Raw genomic sequence first — 14,556 nt, 5'->3', positions numbered from 1 at the left:
GCATAATTGGGAAAACAATATAATGACTAATGTAAAGAATTATAATGATCAAGCTTGACCTCAGAGAAGAGGTAATAAAACTGTTTTCCTTTTGCTGAAAATGTCAAAGATTACAACTGCAGAATGCTGTATATATTGATAAATGCAGCAATGTGCTGGTTGGCTTTAAAAAAAATAAAATATTTGGTACAGTAGAAGATTCCTTAAGCAGAGGAATAGATGATGCTATTTGGAAATGAATGCGATATCAAATAAAAAAGTATCAACAAAACTGAGTTTTGGGGGGAATGCTTCTTGATTTCCTTCGTGCATTGCCAGTTTGCCTTACATTTATGATGGGGTTAACTAAGATTAATTTAGGAGAAAATTATGCTTTGGCCAAGTTCTCACTTCATGTAAATGGACTATTCTGCAGACCTCTACATGAACTGATTTTTATATACTGTGAATTTGCCTATGGACATGTGGAAGGGAAGGAAGGAGGGAGAAAAGGGATGCTAGATTGTAGAGGGAGGGGTTCTTATACAGTTCAAGGACATGTGGGAGACAGAGACAGAGAAGCAAGAACAGGAGGAACACAATGGGGCTAGGGCCAGCCACATGGAGGCCTCACCAGAATCAAGAGGAAGAACACACTGGGACATAGACATGTAGGGCCAGACACAGACAGAAGAGGACAGACAACACCTGGGAGCTGGAGACAGACATGCCCAAGTGTGGACAGATAGAAGACAGTCATGGGAAACATAGGTAGGTGGGTAAAGTGGGGCCAAGGTCTCCTCTCTCCAGGCTGGCAGTGGTAGTGGTCTCTCTGTACATCTGTTCTTCTGCTTTCATTTGGAGGATTTTTTAAAAGATTTTTTTTTGGGGGGGCGGTAACTGAGGGAGACTAGAGAGTAACAAGCTGAGGGGCAGGAATAGAGAGAGCATGTGCTAAGGACTATATGGAAAAGCTGACATAGGTGTTGTTTTGGAATGTGTATTTCTTTCAGAGTTCTTTATATGAAGTCAAATTTGCATAATATGAATTTACATAAAGTGAAAACTGTTGTATACTCAAGCAGAAATTATAAGAAAAGTAGAAATTCATCAGCAGAGAATACACACACACACACACAGAAAATAATTACAAAATACTTCAAAATTCATTTCTTATTCAAAAAATGTATCTTTTTTAAAAGAACTAGTCATAGAATCTTACAATTTGTGTACCTCTAGATGTGGAAAACAAAAGATAACAGTGTAGTGAACTAGTATCAAAGTCAAATAGAAACAATCCCTGCAAGCCACACAGCAAAACAACAAATTAACATTATCTATGTTCTGTTGCGTTTTCATTTAAAAAAAAAAATTTCCCAATTATGTTTTAATTTGGTCCTGTAATCAAGAGTGCAGGCACCAAGTCTGACACCTCTAAAGTACCGTGTAGAAAGTAGGGCTTTAAAGTCAGAAAGATCTGGGTTACCTGACATTTAACTCATGCCCTAAGCAACTCTCTAATACGAAAAAGTATAAAATCAGTTGCTGATTTGCATGGAGGGAGCCCCCTCATTAGAACCTCCCTACACCAAAAAAAGTACAAATGTAAACCTCTCCCCCTTACCAAATCAATGCAGAGAGTAAGAAATATTCTTTTTTTCTTCTCTAATGCCAAGTAAAATTCAAATCATTCTCTCAAAACTGTGGGTAGAAAATACTGAAAAACTATAGGGAAGGAAGGAAAAGAAACACAGAAATTGGAATAAAGAGTACAAGGATTTGGATGATATTCTTATCAAACACTTTATTTCCATCCTCTCTCTTCTTAGTGTCTGTCACTGTCTGTCTTCTTCCATATACCCCCATATACCAGAAGACATAGAAGTAGAAAATATGCAGCTACCTTTAGAAAGCAAATCAGTACAAGATATTCCATGAAATAATCACAGAAATTAATTTCAAAAGAAACATACTGAAAGAATAATTATTTACCAGGGTTTGTCTTCTCAAGCTGGTACCATCGATAAAATGCCCTTTTCTTCTGTTCACTCAAGTCTGACCCCTGCTGCAACAGCCAATGGGAAATCCGGCTCTGACTGATACCTATATGGGGAAACAAATAACCTTTTTTTTGGATGCTGTAATTTAAAAAATTAAGTTGCTACAACTTCTTTTGGTTTGGGGTAAATGAAGAAGAGGTGTTCAGGTTTAAAACAAGATGCCATACATAGAGTTCAGAGGAAAAGAGGGTTCAAATTTAAATGAGATCGTGGACATCACGTAGTTCAATGCCATAATTTTACAGTCAGGCTCAGTGAAGAAAAGTAATTTGCTTAAGTTTATAGAAATAGTAAGGAGACTCATGAACCAAACCCAGATATTCTGACTCTAAGCTCAGCTCTCTTTCTACTAGATTTCACTGGGTAAAAAATCATTCTAGCTAAGATTCTCTGGTCCTCTTTGATATTGGAGCCCTTTCTAAAGGTAGACTATAGCACATAGAATAATGACTTCCTTACCTCTTATACACTAAAATCACATACAGTTCCAAGGAAGACACAGAATTAGTTAGTGAAGGCTAGACAATGGGTTCTAGGATCAAATCTGACTTATTGCTTATTATATATGTAACCCTTGGTTAAATCACGTTAGCTCTGTGAGCCTGTTTACTAGCCTAGAAAATAAGGAGGTTGGACTCTATGGTCATTTGTGTTCTTTCCAATTCTAAATCTAATAATACTCATTTCAAGAAACAGTTAGTACTCTAAGTAGATGAGTTTTTTGAAAGTCTAAAATAGAGATGGAAATAGGGATTAGACCTATGATTTCACTGATAAAGGAAACTTTCATATGAAGAAACTCTCTACCCCAATGCAGGTTGGCACTTTTTCTGCAACTTACTGTCTTAGAGACACCAAAAGCACTGAGACATCACAAGACTCAAGGTCAAACAGTCAATAAGTCAAAGGAAAGATTTTTACCAAGTCTAGCAACTGTGAAGTCAGTTCTCTGATCACTATACCATACTAGCTCACTTACATTTTAAGACACAGTTCATATTACACAACCTATCATCTAATCCCTAAACCTACCCCATGCTGAAAACGTCCTCATTTCTATTAAAACCATCACCGTTCCTAGAGTCATCTAGGTTCAAAATCATCCTATGCTTTTCCTGTTTTCCTCTGCTCCTACATGAAAACAACTAACGAAACCTTAAGATATCTACCTCTAAAACATCTCCCTTATACAATCCCTTCTTTGTACTCATATAACCACAATATGGTACCTTGTTTGGACTATTATAATAGCTTCCTAATGTTTCCTTCCTTTCGGTATAATCCATTCTTCAAACAGGCGCCAAAATAATCTTCCTAAAGTACAAGTCTAACTATATCACTCTTTTGCTCAAAAGTTGTCACACAAAAATCTTACTTATTCTTTAAGGGGAAAATGTAAACTCACCCTGGTATTTAAAGCTCTTAATCTGGTTCTGACTAGCAGAGTGGTACAAAGGAAATAAATAGTGGGTTTTAGAGCTAATGTAACTATGTTCAAGTCCTGGCTAGATCATTGATTACTTGTGTAAACTTAGCCAATCACTTAAAACCTCTAATCTCAGTTTCCTCTTCTGTAAAATGAAGGAGTTTAGACAGGGTGATCTGAGTTCCCTCTTAGCTATACAATCTATAGAATTACCTATTTCAATGTATTTCACATTACTGTCCTTCATACACTATGTCACAACCAAGAGGGCCCACTTGCTATTCCATCTTCTACCAATGTACTCCCTCCAAACCCCCAAGTCTTAGAATTCTTGGTTTCTTCCAAGATTTAGCTAATACATGACTATCATATAAAACCTTTGCTGATTCCTCTCATCATCAATATACTTTCCCTCTTCAAATTATTTTCTGTTTTATTTATTTGTTTACAAGTTGCAGTCCCCAGGAGAATGTAACATTTAAACACCAAGGATTTGCTCTCCCCTACTCCCTTATACATACAGCGCCTGGAAAAGAACATGAGGATTTAATAAATATATGTCAAATTGATATTGTTTCTTGGCTTTTTTTCCCTAATTATTAGAACGTGGGCCAGAGAACGAAGGAGAAAAAGTTAAACAAATCAATTAAGTTTACTAAGCATTATCTATTGTGGTAAAATACTGGTAAAGATGAAAGACAGAGAGGATATATTTGAGTTCTAATTACCCTTATAAACATGAAAATAATATTAGCGTATATGCTAAATCTGTTCCAATGAGAATTAGGCAAAAAATACTGTGCAAAGAACTTGATAAGATCCTTGGCAATAGCCTTAAATCAGGGCTTAATTTATTGTTTTGTTGACTTGTCTAGATGCATAAATTAACCATCCCTACTCCCCTCCCCCAGTCTGGTTGTTAAACGTTTACCAGCCCAGTCTTGTATGTGTAAGAAATAAGAAGAAAGTAAAGAGTAAGAAATAAGAAAGATCAATATTGTGTTTATAAACTATGAAGAAGTCTTGGACCTACGAATCAGGAATATTTTCTTTGAGAGTTGAGGCAAAATTGATTATATTTTGATGGGTAGGGAAAAAAAGCTAATCTGTCTGTCATTTTATAATTAGTTTTCTTTGTATAGTTAGACCACAAGCACAAAGATCAAAATCAATACCAAATCAGAAAAAAGCATAAAAATGAAATGTGACTTAGAAGTAAGACAACTATTATCTACTTGAAAAAATTATTGGGATGTAAATGGGACAACAGAATAGGTATCAATGCAAAACATCATAATTTCCTAAAAAATTTAATTGACATTAATTAATTGCTACAACAAGGAGATCAGAAGAGCCTAGGAACCACTTCAACCAAGAAAAGTGATCTCTGTGATAAGGAGGAAGAAAAGGCAAAATATCAATACCTACCAAGAGATAAGCCTACCATTAAAAAAAAAGTCTTATTTTTATACTACAGTATAAAAACTTAATTTTCCTTTATTTAATCAACCTTACCTAAAAACCTCCCAAAACTAAACTCTTCCTCTTCTGAAAAAAAGAAAAACAAAGAAAAGCAACAAATCAACCATAGCATAACAAATCTTTACAATAATACAATCAGTTGAAAGATACAGAGAATACAAGGTCCCACTCCACATTGTGTTCATTAACTATTAAAAAACTTAACAACATTTGGTTTGGCAAAGCAAAATGACTCCTTAAAAATTTTTATAGGGTAAAGTGTGTCTCATGAATGTCAAAATTATATGACTTTTGGGGCAGCTAGGTGTCGCAGTGAGTAAAGCGCTGGCCCCGGAGTCAGGAGGACCTTAGTTCAGTTCCAGCCTCAGACACTTAACACACACACACAAAAAACTAGCCTTGTAACCTTGGGCAAGTTACTTAACCCCAATTACCCTCCAAAAGGCAAAAAAAGAAAAAAAGACTTTTTAAAAGAGGTAAGAGAAAATTTTTCTTGAAAAACCTCTAAAATTACAGCAAGGTATAAAACAGGAAGATATGTTGACCAAAGGTGTTTTCCAACATCATGAAGGACATCAACAGAAGACACTAAATGGAAGAGATTCCCCAAATCCAGTCAGTGGTTCTCTTTGTGGAAGACATTATTCTGACTGCAAATAACCACGTGTGGAACATCCTAAATGAGAGCCATCATTACTGGAAAGAGTTCTGATTAACTGGTCACAAAGGAAGAACACACAGGTGTATAGCTATGTATACGTGTATATTATAAGACATACATATGAACAATGAGGTGGGGGCAGGAACAAACAGAATGAGAACTGTGGATTGCATTTTCTTTCATTTTCATTGTGTTTTTCAATAAAAAGATCTGCATTCTCTCTTGCCCCCCAACTACCTGACCTACACTGAGAAAGACATAAAAACAAAACTGTCATTACAGACATGTACAGTCAAAAAAATTCTGCCACTGGTCATGTCTTAAAATAAAATGTTTCAATGTGTACTCTGGTTCATCATCTTTGTCAAGAGGTACAGCACATTTTCTTTTTTTTTTTTTTTGAGGGGGGGAGGCAGGGCAATTGGGGTTAAGTGACTGACAGCATATTTTCATCATAAGTTTTCTAGAATTATGGCTGTGCATTGTACTGATTAGAGTTCTGAAGTCTTTCAAAGTTATTTGCCTTCACACTGTTTTTGTATAAATTGTTCTGGTTCTGCTAATTGAACTCTGTATCAGCTCACACAAGTCTTCTTAGATTTCTCTGAAATCATCCCCTTTACAATTCCCTATAGCACAATAATATTCCATAATCTACATATACCATAACTGGTACAGCCATTTCCCAAATGATAGGTACTTCCTCAGGTTGCAATTCTTTGCCACCATAAAAAGAGCTATTACAAATATTTTAATATGCATGCATCACTTTCCTCTTTCTTTAGTCTTTTTGGTGTACAGGTCTAATATTGGGATAACTGGATCAGAAGAGATTATAGTTTAATAACTTTGGTCTAGTTCACAGTTCTACCAAACATAATAATTGTTTTTCCACATGCTCTCCAGCACCTGTCATTTTCCTTTTTGTGTTATTTTTGCCAAACTTATGAGTATGAAGCAGGACCTGACAGTCATTTTAAATGGTATAGTTTTATTAATTAGTGATTTAGAGCCCTTTTTCACATATCTACTGATAGCTTAGATTTCTTCCACTGAAAATTGCCCAGATACATCCTTTAACCATTTAGTTACTGAGGAATGTTTCTTATGCTTATCTGAGAAATGAGATGTCAGAAAAAAAATTGCTTTAAATATCATTACCCAATTTTCTGCTTCTCTTCCAATTTCAGAGGCATTGGTTTTGTTTATGCAAAAACTTTTTAGCCTTTATCCATAATTTCAGACAGGGAGTTTCTTCCTTGTTCCTCTAATTTATGTTGTCAATCTTTACGTGAAAGTCATGTACCTATTTGGAGTTTATCATGGAATATAGCGTTAGGTATTGCTTTAGATCTAGGTTCTGCCAGACTGCTTTCTGGCTTTCCCAACAGTTTTTTTTTTAAACTGAATACTGAGCTCTTACATCTTACCTATTTAGGATATTGGGGTTTTATAAAATAATAATTTACTATACTCATTTGCTACTACGTATTATATAACTAATCTGTCTCACTGATGAAACTATTTATTCAACAGTACCAAACATGATAATTAATGCTTTGTAGTAGAGTTTGAGATCTGGTACTTGTAGGCCCCTTTTCATTTTTTATACATTATTTCCCTTGAGATGTTAGATCTTTTGTTCTTCTAGATGAATTTTATTGTTATTTTTTCTAGTTCCATTAATTGTTTGGTAGTCCAGAATGGCAAGTGAATAAGTGAATTAATTTAGGCAGTATTGTAATTTTCATTATGTTGGGTTGGCCAACCTAAAAGCAATATTTTTTCAATTTATTTAGATCTTTCTCTGTGTAAAGATCATTTTGTGGATGTATTCATATAATTCTTCAAAGTATCTTGCCAAAGGGACCCTCGAGTACTTTATACTTTTTGGGAAGGTAGGTGGGGCAGTGGTGCCGGGCCTATGATTAGGAACACTCGTCTTCCTAAATTCAAATCTGGGATCAGACACTTATTAGCTGTGTGAGTCTGGGCAAGTCACTTAATTCTGTTGGCCTCAGTTTCCTCATCTGTAAAATGAGCTGGAGAAGGAAATGGCAAACCACTCCAATATCTTTATAAGGAAACTCCAATGGGATCAAAAAGAGTTAGACATGACTTAAATGACTAAAAAAATTAGTTATTTTCAATAGAATATATCATTCAATCTCTTCCTACGAGATTTTGCTGGTAATATATAGGAATGCTAGTAATTTATGTGGATTTATTTTATATTCTTCAACTTTGCTGAAACTGTTAATTGTTTCATTTATTTCCTATTTTTGCTTATGCATAGTCCTTCAAGTTCTTATTGCTACAGTTAGTATTTCAAGTATTATATTGAAAGCTAATAGTAATAATGGACATTCATGTTCTACCCTTGATCTTACTGAAAATGTCGCTAATTTATTCCCATTACACATAATTTTGGAGCTTAGTTTTTCATAAGGTTCCCAAAGTGGGTGATACCCCCCCCCCCCGCGGGGGACTGGGATGATCCAGAGGGGGCAGTAGTAGCCTTGGATGCAACTGGGGAGGGGTGTTGAATAAAAATAAAGGGGCAGTGGAAGTATAAGGAAAGAAGAGAAGAAAATTTTGAAAAATCATTTATACATGTTTCATCTGTTGTGTAACAACAGAGTTAAAGTCATAATGATTACAATATTTTTCAAATAAACACACAAAATGCAACTTATAACTGATTAGTGGTCAAGTTCACCGACAGGTCTTAACAAACAAGTGTTGGAAGGTAAATGTGTGGTACATTGTCAGGAAATCCAGTGTGCATAGGCAGGAATATGTGCATATAATGACTTGCTTACAATATGATACTATACGGTTAAATGATGCAATATTACATCATCAAAATTTCAATACAGGAAAAGAACCTACAAATTTACAATAACTTATTAAATTTAAGATGCATCATTTAAAAAAAATTTATATTTTTTGAAATGATACAAATTTCAAAGAAAAACCATTAAAGAGCTAAAGAAAGTAGATTTCCAGGGGGCACACTAAGTAATTTTTTAAAAAGGGGGTGGTAGGCCAAATAAATTTGGGAACCTCTGATAGATACTAATCAGAAAATGTTAACATATTCAGGAAAGATCCATTTATTCCTTTGCTTCCTAGGTTTTTTTTTTAAATAGAAGAGGTTATTATATCTTATTGAAAAGTTTTTCCTGCATCTATTAATAAAATATTATTTCTGCTGTTGTTATTACTAATGTAGATAATTATATTTATACTTTTCCTAACATTGAACCAAACCTACATTACTGGTTTAAAAGTTACCTGGTGAGATCATAGAAGTTGGAAAGGGACCCGTATGTACAAAAATATTTATAGCAGCTCTTTTTGTGGTGGCAAAGAATTGGAAATCAAGGGGATACCCATCAATTGGGGAATGGCTAAACAAGTTGTCGTATATAAATGTAATCGAATGCTATTGTGCTATAAGAAATGAGGAGCAGATGGACTTCATAATTACCTGATGTTGAGTGAGAAGAGCAGAACCAGGAGAAATTTGTACACAATTACAGATACAACGATATTATATCACACAATATGTGTGATGACTAATTCTGATAGACTGGGCTCCTTTCAGCAATGCAATACTGTAAGACAACTCCAAAAGACGCATGATGGAAAGAGATATCCACATCCAGAGAAAGAATTACAGAGTCTGAATGCAGACTGATACAAACTACACGCTCTCTCTTTCTTTTTTGGTTTGTTTTGTTTCCTCTTTCTCATTATTCACTCCATTGGTTATAATTCTTCTTTATAACCTAACATTTAATGTGAAGGTATTTGTAGATCCTATATTTGATTGCATGCTGCCATGGGGAGGGGGTTAAGAGAGAGAGGGGGAGAAAATTTGAAACTCAAGGGATTGTGGAACTGAATGTTGTAAACTAAAAATAAATAAATTAATTAATTAAAAGTCACCTGGTAATAGTGCATGATGTTTATATGATACGATGCTGTAGTCTCACTGCTAAAATTCTACCTCAAAATTTTGCATGGATACTCATACTAATCTCTATATATAAGCATTCACTGGATTATGGAGAAAGCAAGGGAGTTCCACAATAACATCTACTTCTGCTTCACTGGATACACTAAAGCCTTTGACTATGTGTATCACAACAAAATATGGCAAGTCCTCAGAGAGACAGGAGTACAAGATCATCTTACCTGTCTACTGAAGAACCAGTATGCATGTCAAGAAGGAATAGTTAGAATTGAACACAGAACAACTGACTGGTTTAAGATTGGAAAAGGAGCACAAGAGTGTATGTTGTCATCTTATTTAACTTATATGCTGAGTAGATCATGTCAAATGTTACTCTGTAGGAATTAGAACCCAGAATCGAGGTTGCTGGGAGAAATATCAACAATCTAGATATGAAGAAGATATCAATCTGATGGCAAAAAGTGAAGAATTAAGAAGTCTGTGATGAAGGTAAAAGAGGAGTGTGTAAAAGCTGGCTTGAAGCTTAAGAGAAAAAAAAATCTTGGCAACTGGTCCTATTACTTCCTGGCAAACAGAGGGAGAATAAATAGAAACAGTGTCGGATTTTATATTTTTGGGCTTAAAGATCACTGCGGACAATGACTACAGCCATGAAATTAAAAGATGCTTGCTCCTTGGAAGGAAAGATACAGTAAATCTGGACAACATACTAAAAAGCAGAGATGTCCCCTTGTTGACAAACGTCTATACAGTCAAATATGGTTTCTCTAAAAGCAGTGTATGGCTGTGAGAATTGGACTATAAGCAAAGGTGAGTGCCACAGAATTAATGCTTTTGAAATGTGGCGATGGAGACTTTGAAAGTGCCTTGGATAGCAAGATCAAATCTGTCAATACTTAAAGAAATTAATCCAAACTATTCACTGGAAGGTCAAATATTAAAGCTGAAGTTTAAATACTTTGATTACATAATGAGAAGACTGGACTCACTGTAAATGACCTTGATGTTGGGAAAGACTGAAGGCAAAAGGAAAAGGGGATGGCATAGAATGAGATAGATAGATACTATCACGAAAACAAGAAATGTTAACTTCAAGAGGTAGTGGAGGATGTAAGAGCCATTCCCCAATTGATAAATGATCAAAAGATATGATCAGTTTTCAAATGAAGTAATGAAAGCTATCTATAGCCATATGAAAAAATACTTTAACTCACTACAGATTGGAGAAATGCAAATTGAAACAATTCTGAAGTATTACCTCATACCTATTAGATTGGCTAATGGGACAGAAAGGTAAATTACAAATTTTGGAGGGAACATGAGACTTTAATGCACTGTTGGTAGAGTTGTGAACTGATTCAACCATCCTGTAGAGCAGTTTGGAACTCTGCCCACAGGGCTATAAAACCATGCATACCCTTTTACCAAGCTATACCACTATCAGGCTTGTATCCCAAAAAGATAAAAAAAACAAAAAGGAAAAGGACCTATCTGTGCAAAAATATTTATAGCAGCTCTTTTCTGGGGGTAAAGAATTAGAAGTTATGGGGGTGCCCATAAATTGGGGAATGGCTGAACAAGTTGTAGTATTTTATAATGATAGAATACTATTGTACTATAAGAAATAATAAACAGGGTACTCTAAAAAAAAAACTGGAAAAGTTCAATTCTGACCGCAGACACTATGTGACCTTGGGTAAGTCACTTAACTCTAATTGCCTTGCATTCCCATCTTTAAAAAAATTTTTAAAAATAAAAATAACTGGAAAGACTTGCATGGACTGATGCAAAGTGAAAAGTACTATGTACAATGTAACAGCAATACTGTAGGATGATCAGCTGTGAATGACTTAGTCATTCTCAGCAATAAAATGATCCAGGGTAACTCTGAAGGACTTATGAAGAATGCTATCAATCCTCAGAGAAAGAACTAATGGTATCTGAATAGAGATGGAAGCATACTTTTTTTTACTTTATTTTTGAGGTTTTTTTGTCTGTTTTCTTCCACAACATGACTATTATTAATATATTCTGCATAACTACATATATATATATATATAACCTACACTGAATTACTGGCCTTCTCAATGATGGGGAGGGGATGAAGGGAGAGAATCTGGAACTCAAAGTTTTAAAAATGAATGTTAAAAATTGTTTTTACATGTAACTGGGGAAAATTAAATAGTAAATAAAAGTCCAAAAAAAATTTTTTTAAGAGAGATAATAGAGGATGGAAGACTCAGGGCGTTCCGCGGGATCAAGGAGTTGAACACAACCGAGTGACTTAACAAAAAATTTAAATATTAGTCTTTCCCTTTTTTGACCCCTCCTTGTTTAGTTATCAAGATCACAGCTGGGGGCGGCCAGGTAGCACAGTGAGTAAGAGCACCGGCTCCAGTGTCAAGATGACCTGGAGATCGAATCCCGAGCTCAGGCACTTAGCACACACCCAGAAACACCTGGCCATGTAACCTTGAGCAAGTTACTTAACCACAATTGCTTAGGGGCGGCCAGGTGGTTCAGCGAGTAAGAGCACCGGCTCCAGTGTTGGGATGACCTGGAGATCGAATCCCGGGCTCAGACACTCGGCACCACACCCAGAAATAACTGGACTTGTAACCTTGAGCAAGTTACTTAACCCCGATTGCTTTAAAAAAAAAAAAAAAAAAGATCACATCTGAATCACAGAAGAAATTTGGTAGGATCTCTTCTTTTTCTTACTTTAAAAACAGCTTATATAACATTGAAATTAATTGTTCTTTAAATGTTTGACAGAATTTTGTAAATTCATCTAATACTGAAGCATTTTTCTTTGGGAATTCATTTATAGCTAGTTCAATTTTTATTTTCAAATTGAAGTATGTCCTCTCTTTTTCAGTGAATAAGTATTTTATATGTTTATACATATTAATTCATTTCATTTACATTATTAGTTTTATCAACATATAATTGGAAAAAAGTTTCTAATAAATTATTTATTCATTTTTTGTGAATTCACCTTTTTCATTTTTGATAGTAATGATTTTCATTTTGAAAAATAACATTAACTAGTCATTTACCTATTTCAGTGCTTTTTTCACAAAGTATAAAACTTCATTTTATTTATTGGCTCTTTTTTTGCTTTCAATTCCATTTCTTTTATATTTTCAGGATTTCTACTTTAGTGTTGAATTTGTTATTTTATAGGTTATTTTTTTTTAAGCTGCATGACCAATTCATTGATATAGCTCTTTCTTTTACTGATGAAAGTGTTTTGAGGTATAAAATCTCTCCTGAATTTTGCTGCTGTCAATGATAATTTTTAATGGATTGTTCCCATAGCTTAGTCTCTGACTTAATTATAAATTGTTTTTCAAGTAGCCTTTTGCTGAATATTTTTTTTTTGCATTGTGGTCATAAAAATAAGTGTTTAATATTTCTGCTTTCCTGATTTGTGAGTTTTTTTTAAATATCTCACAATGAGATCAATTTTTATGAAAGTATTTGGATACATATGTATTCTCTTTTCTAATTCTGTGCAATAGTCTCCGGATATTTGTTAGATCTAACTTTTCTAAAATTCTATTCAGTTTCATAACTTCTTATTTAGTTTTGGTTGAATTTATTTGCATCTGAAGGGGCAAATAGTAAAACCATTATAGCTTTTACTGTCTTTTTCTCCTCTATATTTCATTTAACTTTTCCTTAAGTATTTAGATGCAATGCCATTTGGTGCATATGTTTTTTTTTTTCCCCCAAAATGCTTTATTAATTTCTGGCCTACATAATTCATTTCCACCAGATTTTGAGTTACAAATTTTTCTCCCCTACCCCCCCCCTAAAATAGCGGTTCCACAGGATATCCCCTCATCCAATCTGTTCTCTCTCATATCTGCTCTCATATCCCCTTTGACTTTTCCAATAGGGCATGGTGGATCTCTATGCCCCAGTGCCTGTATATCTTATTTCCCAATTACATGTAAAGTAGTATTAATAATAGTATATATATTTTTAAATATTTGATTTTAAAACTTTGAATTCCAGATTCATTCCCTTCCTCCCTTGTCACCCACCCTTACTGGGAAGATAAGCAATTCAGTATAGGTTGTACATGTGTAGCTATGCAAAACATTACCATAATAGATATATTGTAAAAGAGTGAATATATTTCCCTTCCTCCTATCCCACCTCCCACTTGTTCTATTCTCTACTTTGATCCTGTCCCTTTTCAAAAGTGGTTATTTCCACCTTCCCTCTCCCCCAGCCTGCCCTCCTTTCTGTCAGCCTCCCTCTTGTCCCCTTCCCCCCTACTCTCCTGTAGGGTGAGACCCCTTATTTAGTGTGTATGTCATTCCTTCCCTGAGCCAAATTCAATGAAAATAAAGTTGACCATTCCCTTTTGCCTTCCTGTTCTTCCCCTCCATTGTAAACATTTTTCCTTGCCTCTTCTTATATGAGATAGTTTACCCCATTCTGCTCTCCCCATCTCCTCACATTATATTTCTCTCTCACCTCTTAATTTCACCTTTTAAATATCATCCCTTCCTATTAAATTAGTCCTGTGCCCTCTATCTATGTATACCTGCACACATATATACACACATTCACATATGTATTCATGCACCCATATACCTTTCTATATAGACATATATATATTTCTATTCCCTTCAACTATTTTCATACTGAGAAACTTTTCATCAGTTACAATTATCATTTTTCCATGTAAAAATGTAAATAGTTCAACTTTGATAAGTTCCGTATGATTTCTTTTCCCTGTTTACCTTCTCATGCTTCTCTTGCTTCTTGTATCTCTGAATGTCAAATTTTCTATTCAACTCTGGTTTTTTCATCAAGAATACTTGAAAGTCCTCTATTCCACTGAATGACCATATTTTCCCCTGAAACATGATACTCAGTTTTGCTGGGTAGGTGATTCTTGGTTTTAATCCCAGCTCCCTACCTCTGGAATATCATATTCCAAGCCCTT

General features: G+C 34.8%; 1 protein-coding gene across 7 annotated transcripts in view; it reads right to left on the bottom strand.

The window, feature by feature from the left end:
* Window positions 1-14,556, bottom strand: part of HMBOX1 (homeobox containing 1) — a 288,374-nt gene that overhangs the window by 120,644 nt on the left and 153,174 nt on the right. For all 7 annotated transcript variants that reach the window (XR_011165992.1, XM_069075647.1, XM_069075649.1 and 4 more), the window contains one exon: window positions 1,972-2,082. Coding sequence is in view for 6 of the 7 variants with exons in the window: in XM_069075647.1 (XP_068931748.1) it covers window positions 1,972-2,082 (111 nt within the window). In the remaining variant the exon portion in view is untranslated. The remainder of the gene's footprint in view (window positions 1-1,971; window positions 2,083-14,556) is intronic.

The sequence above is a fragment of the Petaurus breviceps genome, unplaced genomic scaffold (assembly GCF_028583685.1).
Source record: "Petaurus breviceps papuanus isolate PSGF00001 unplaced genomic scaffold, PetGlider_PUasm1.0 90919, whole genome shotgun sequence".
NCBI lineage: Eukaryota > Metazoa > Chordata > Mammalia > Diprotodontia > Petauridae > Petaurus > Petaurus breviceps.
The sequence above is the reverse complement of the archived record's forward strand: the minus strand, read 5'-3'. Positions and strand labels throughout refer to the sequence as shown.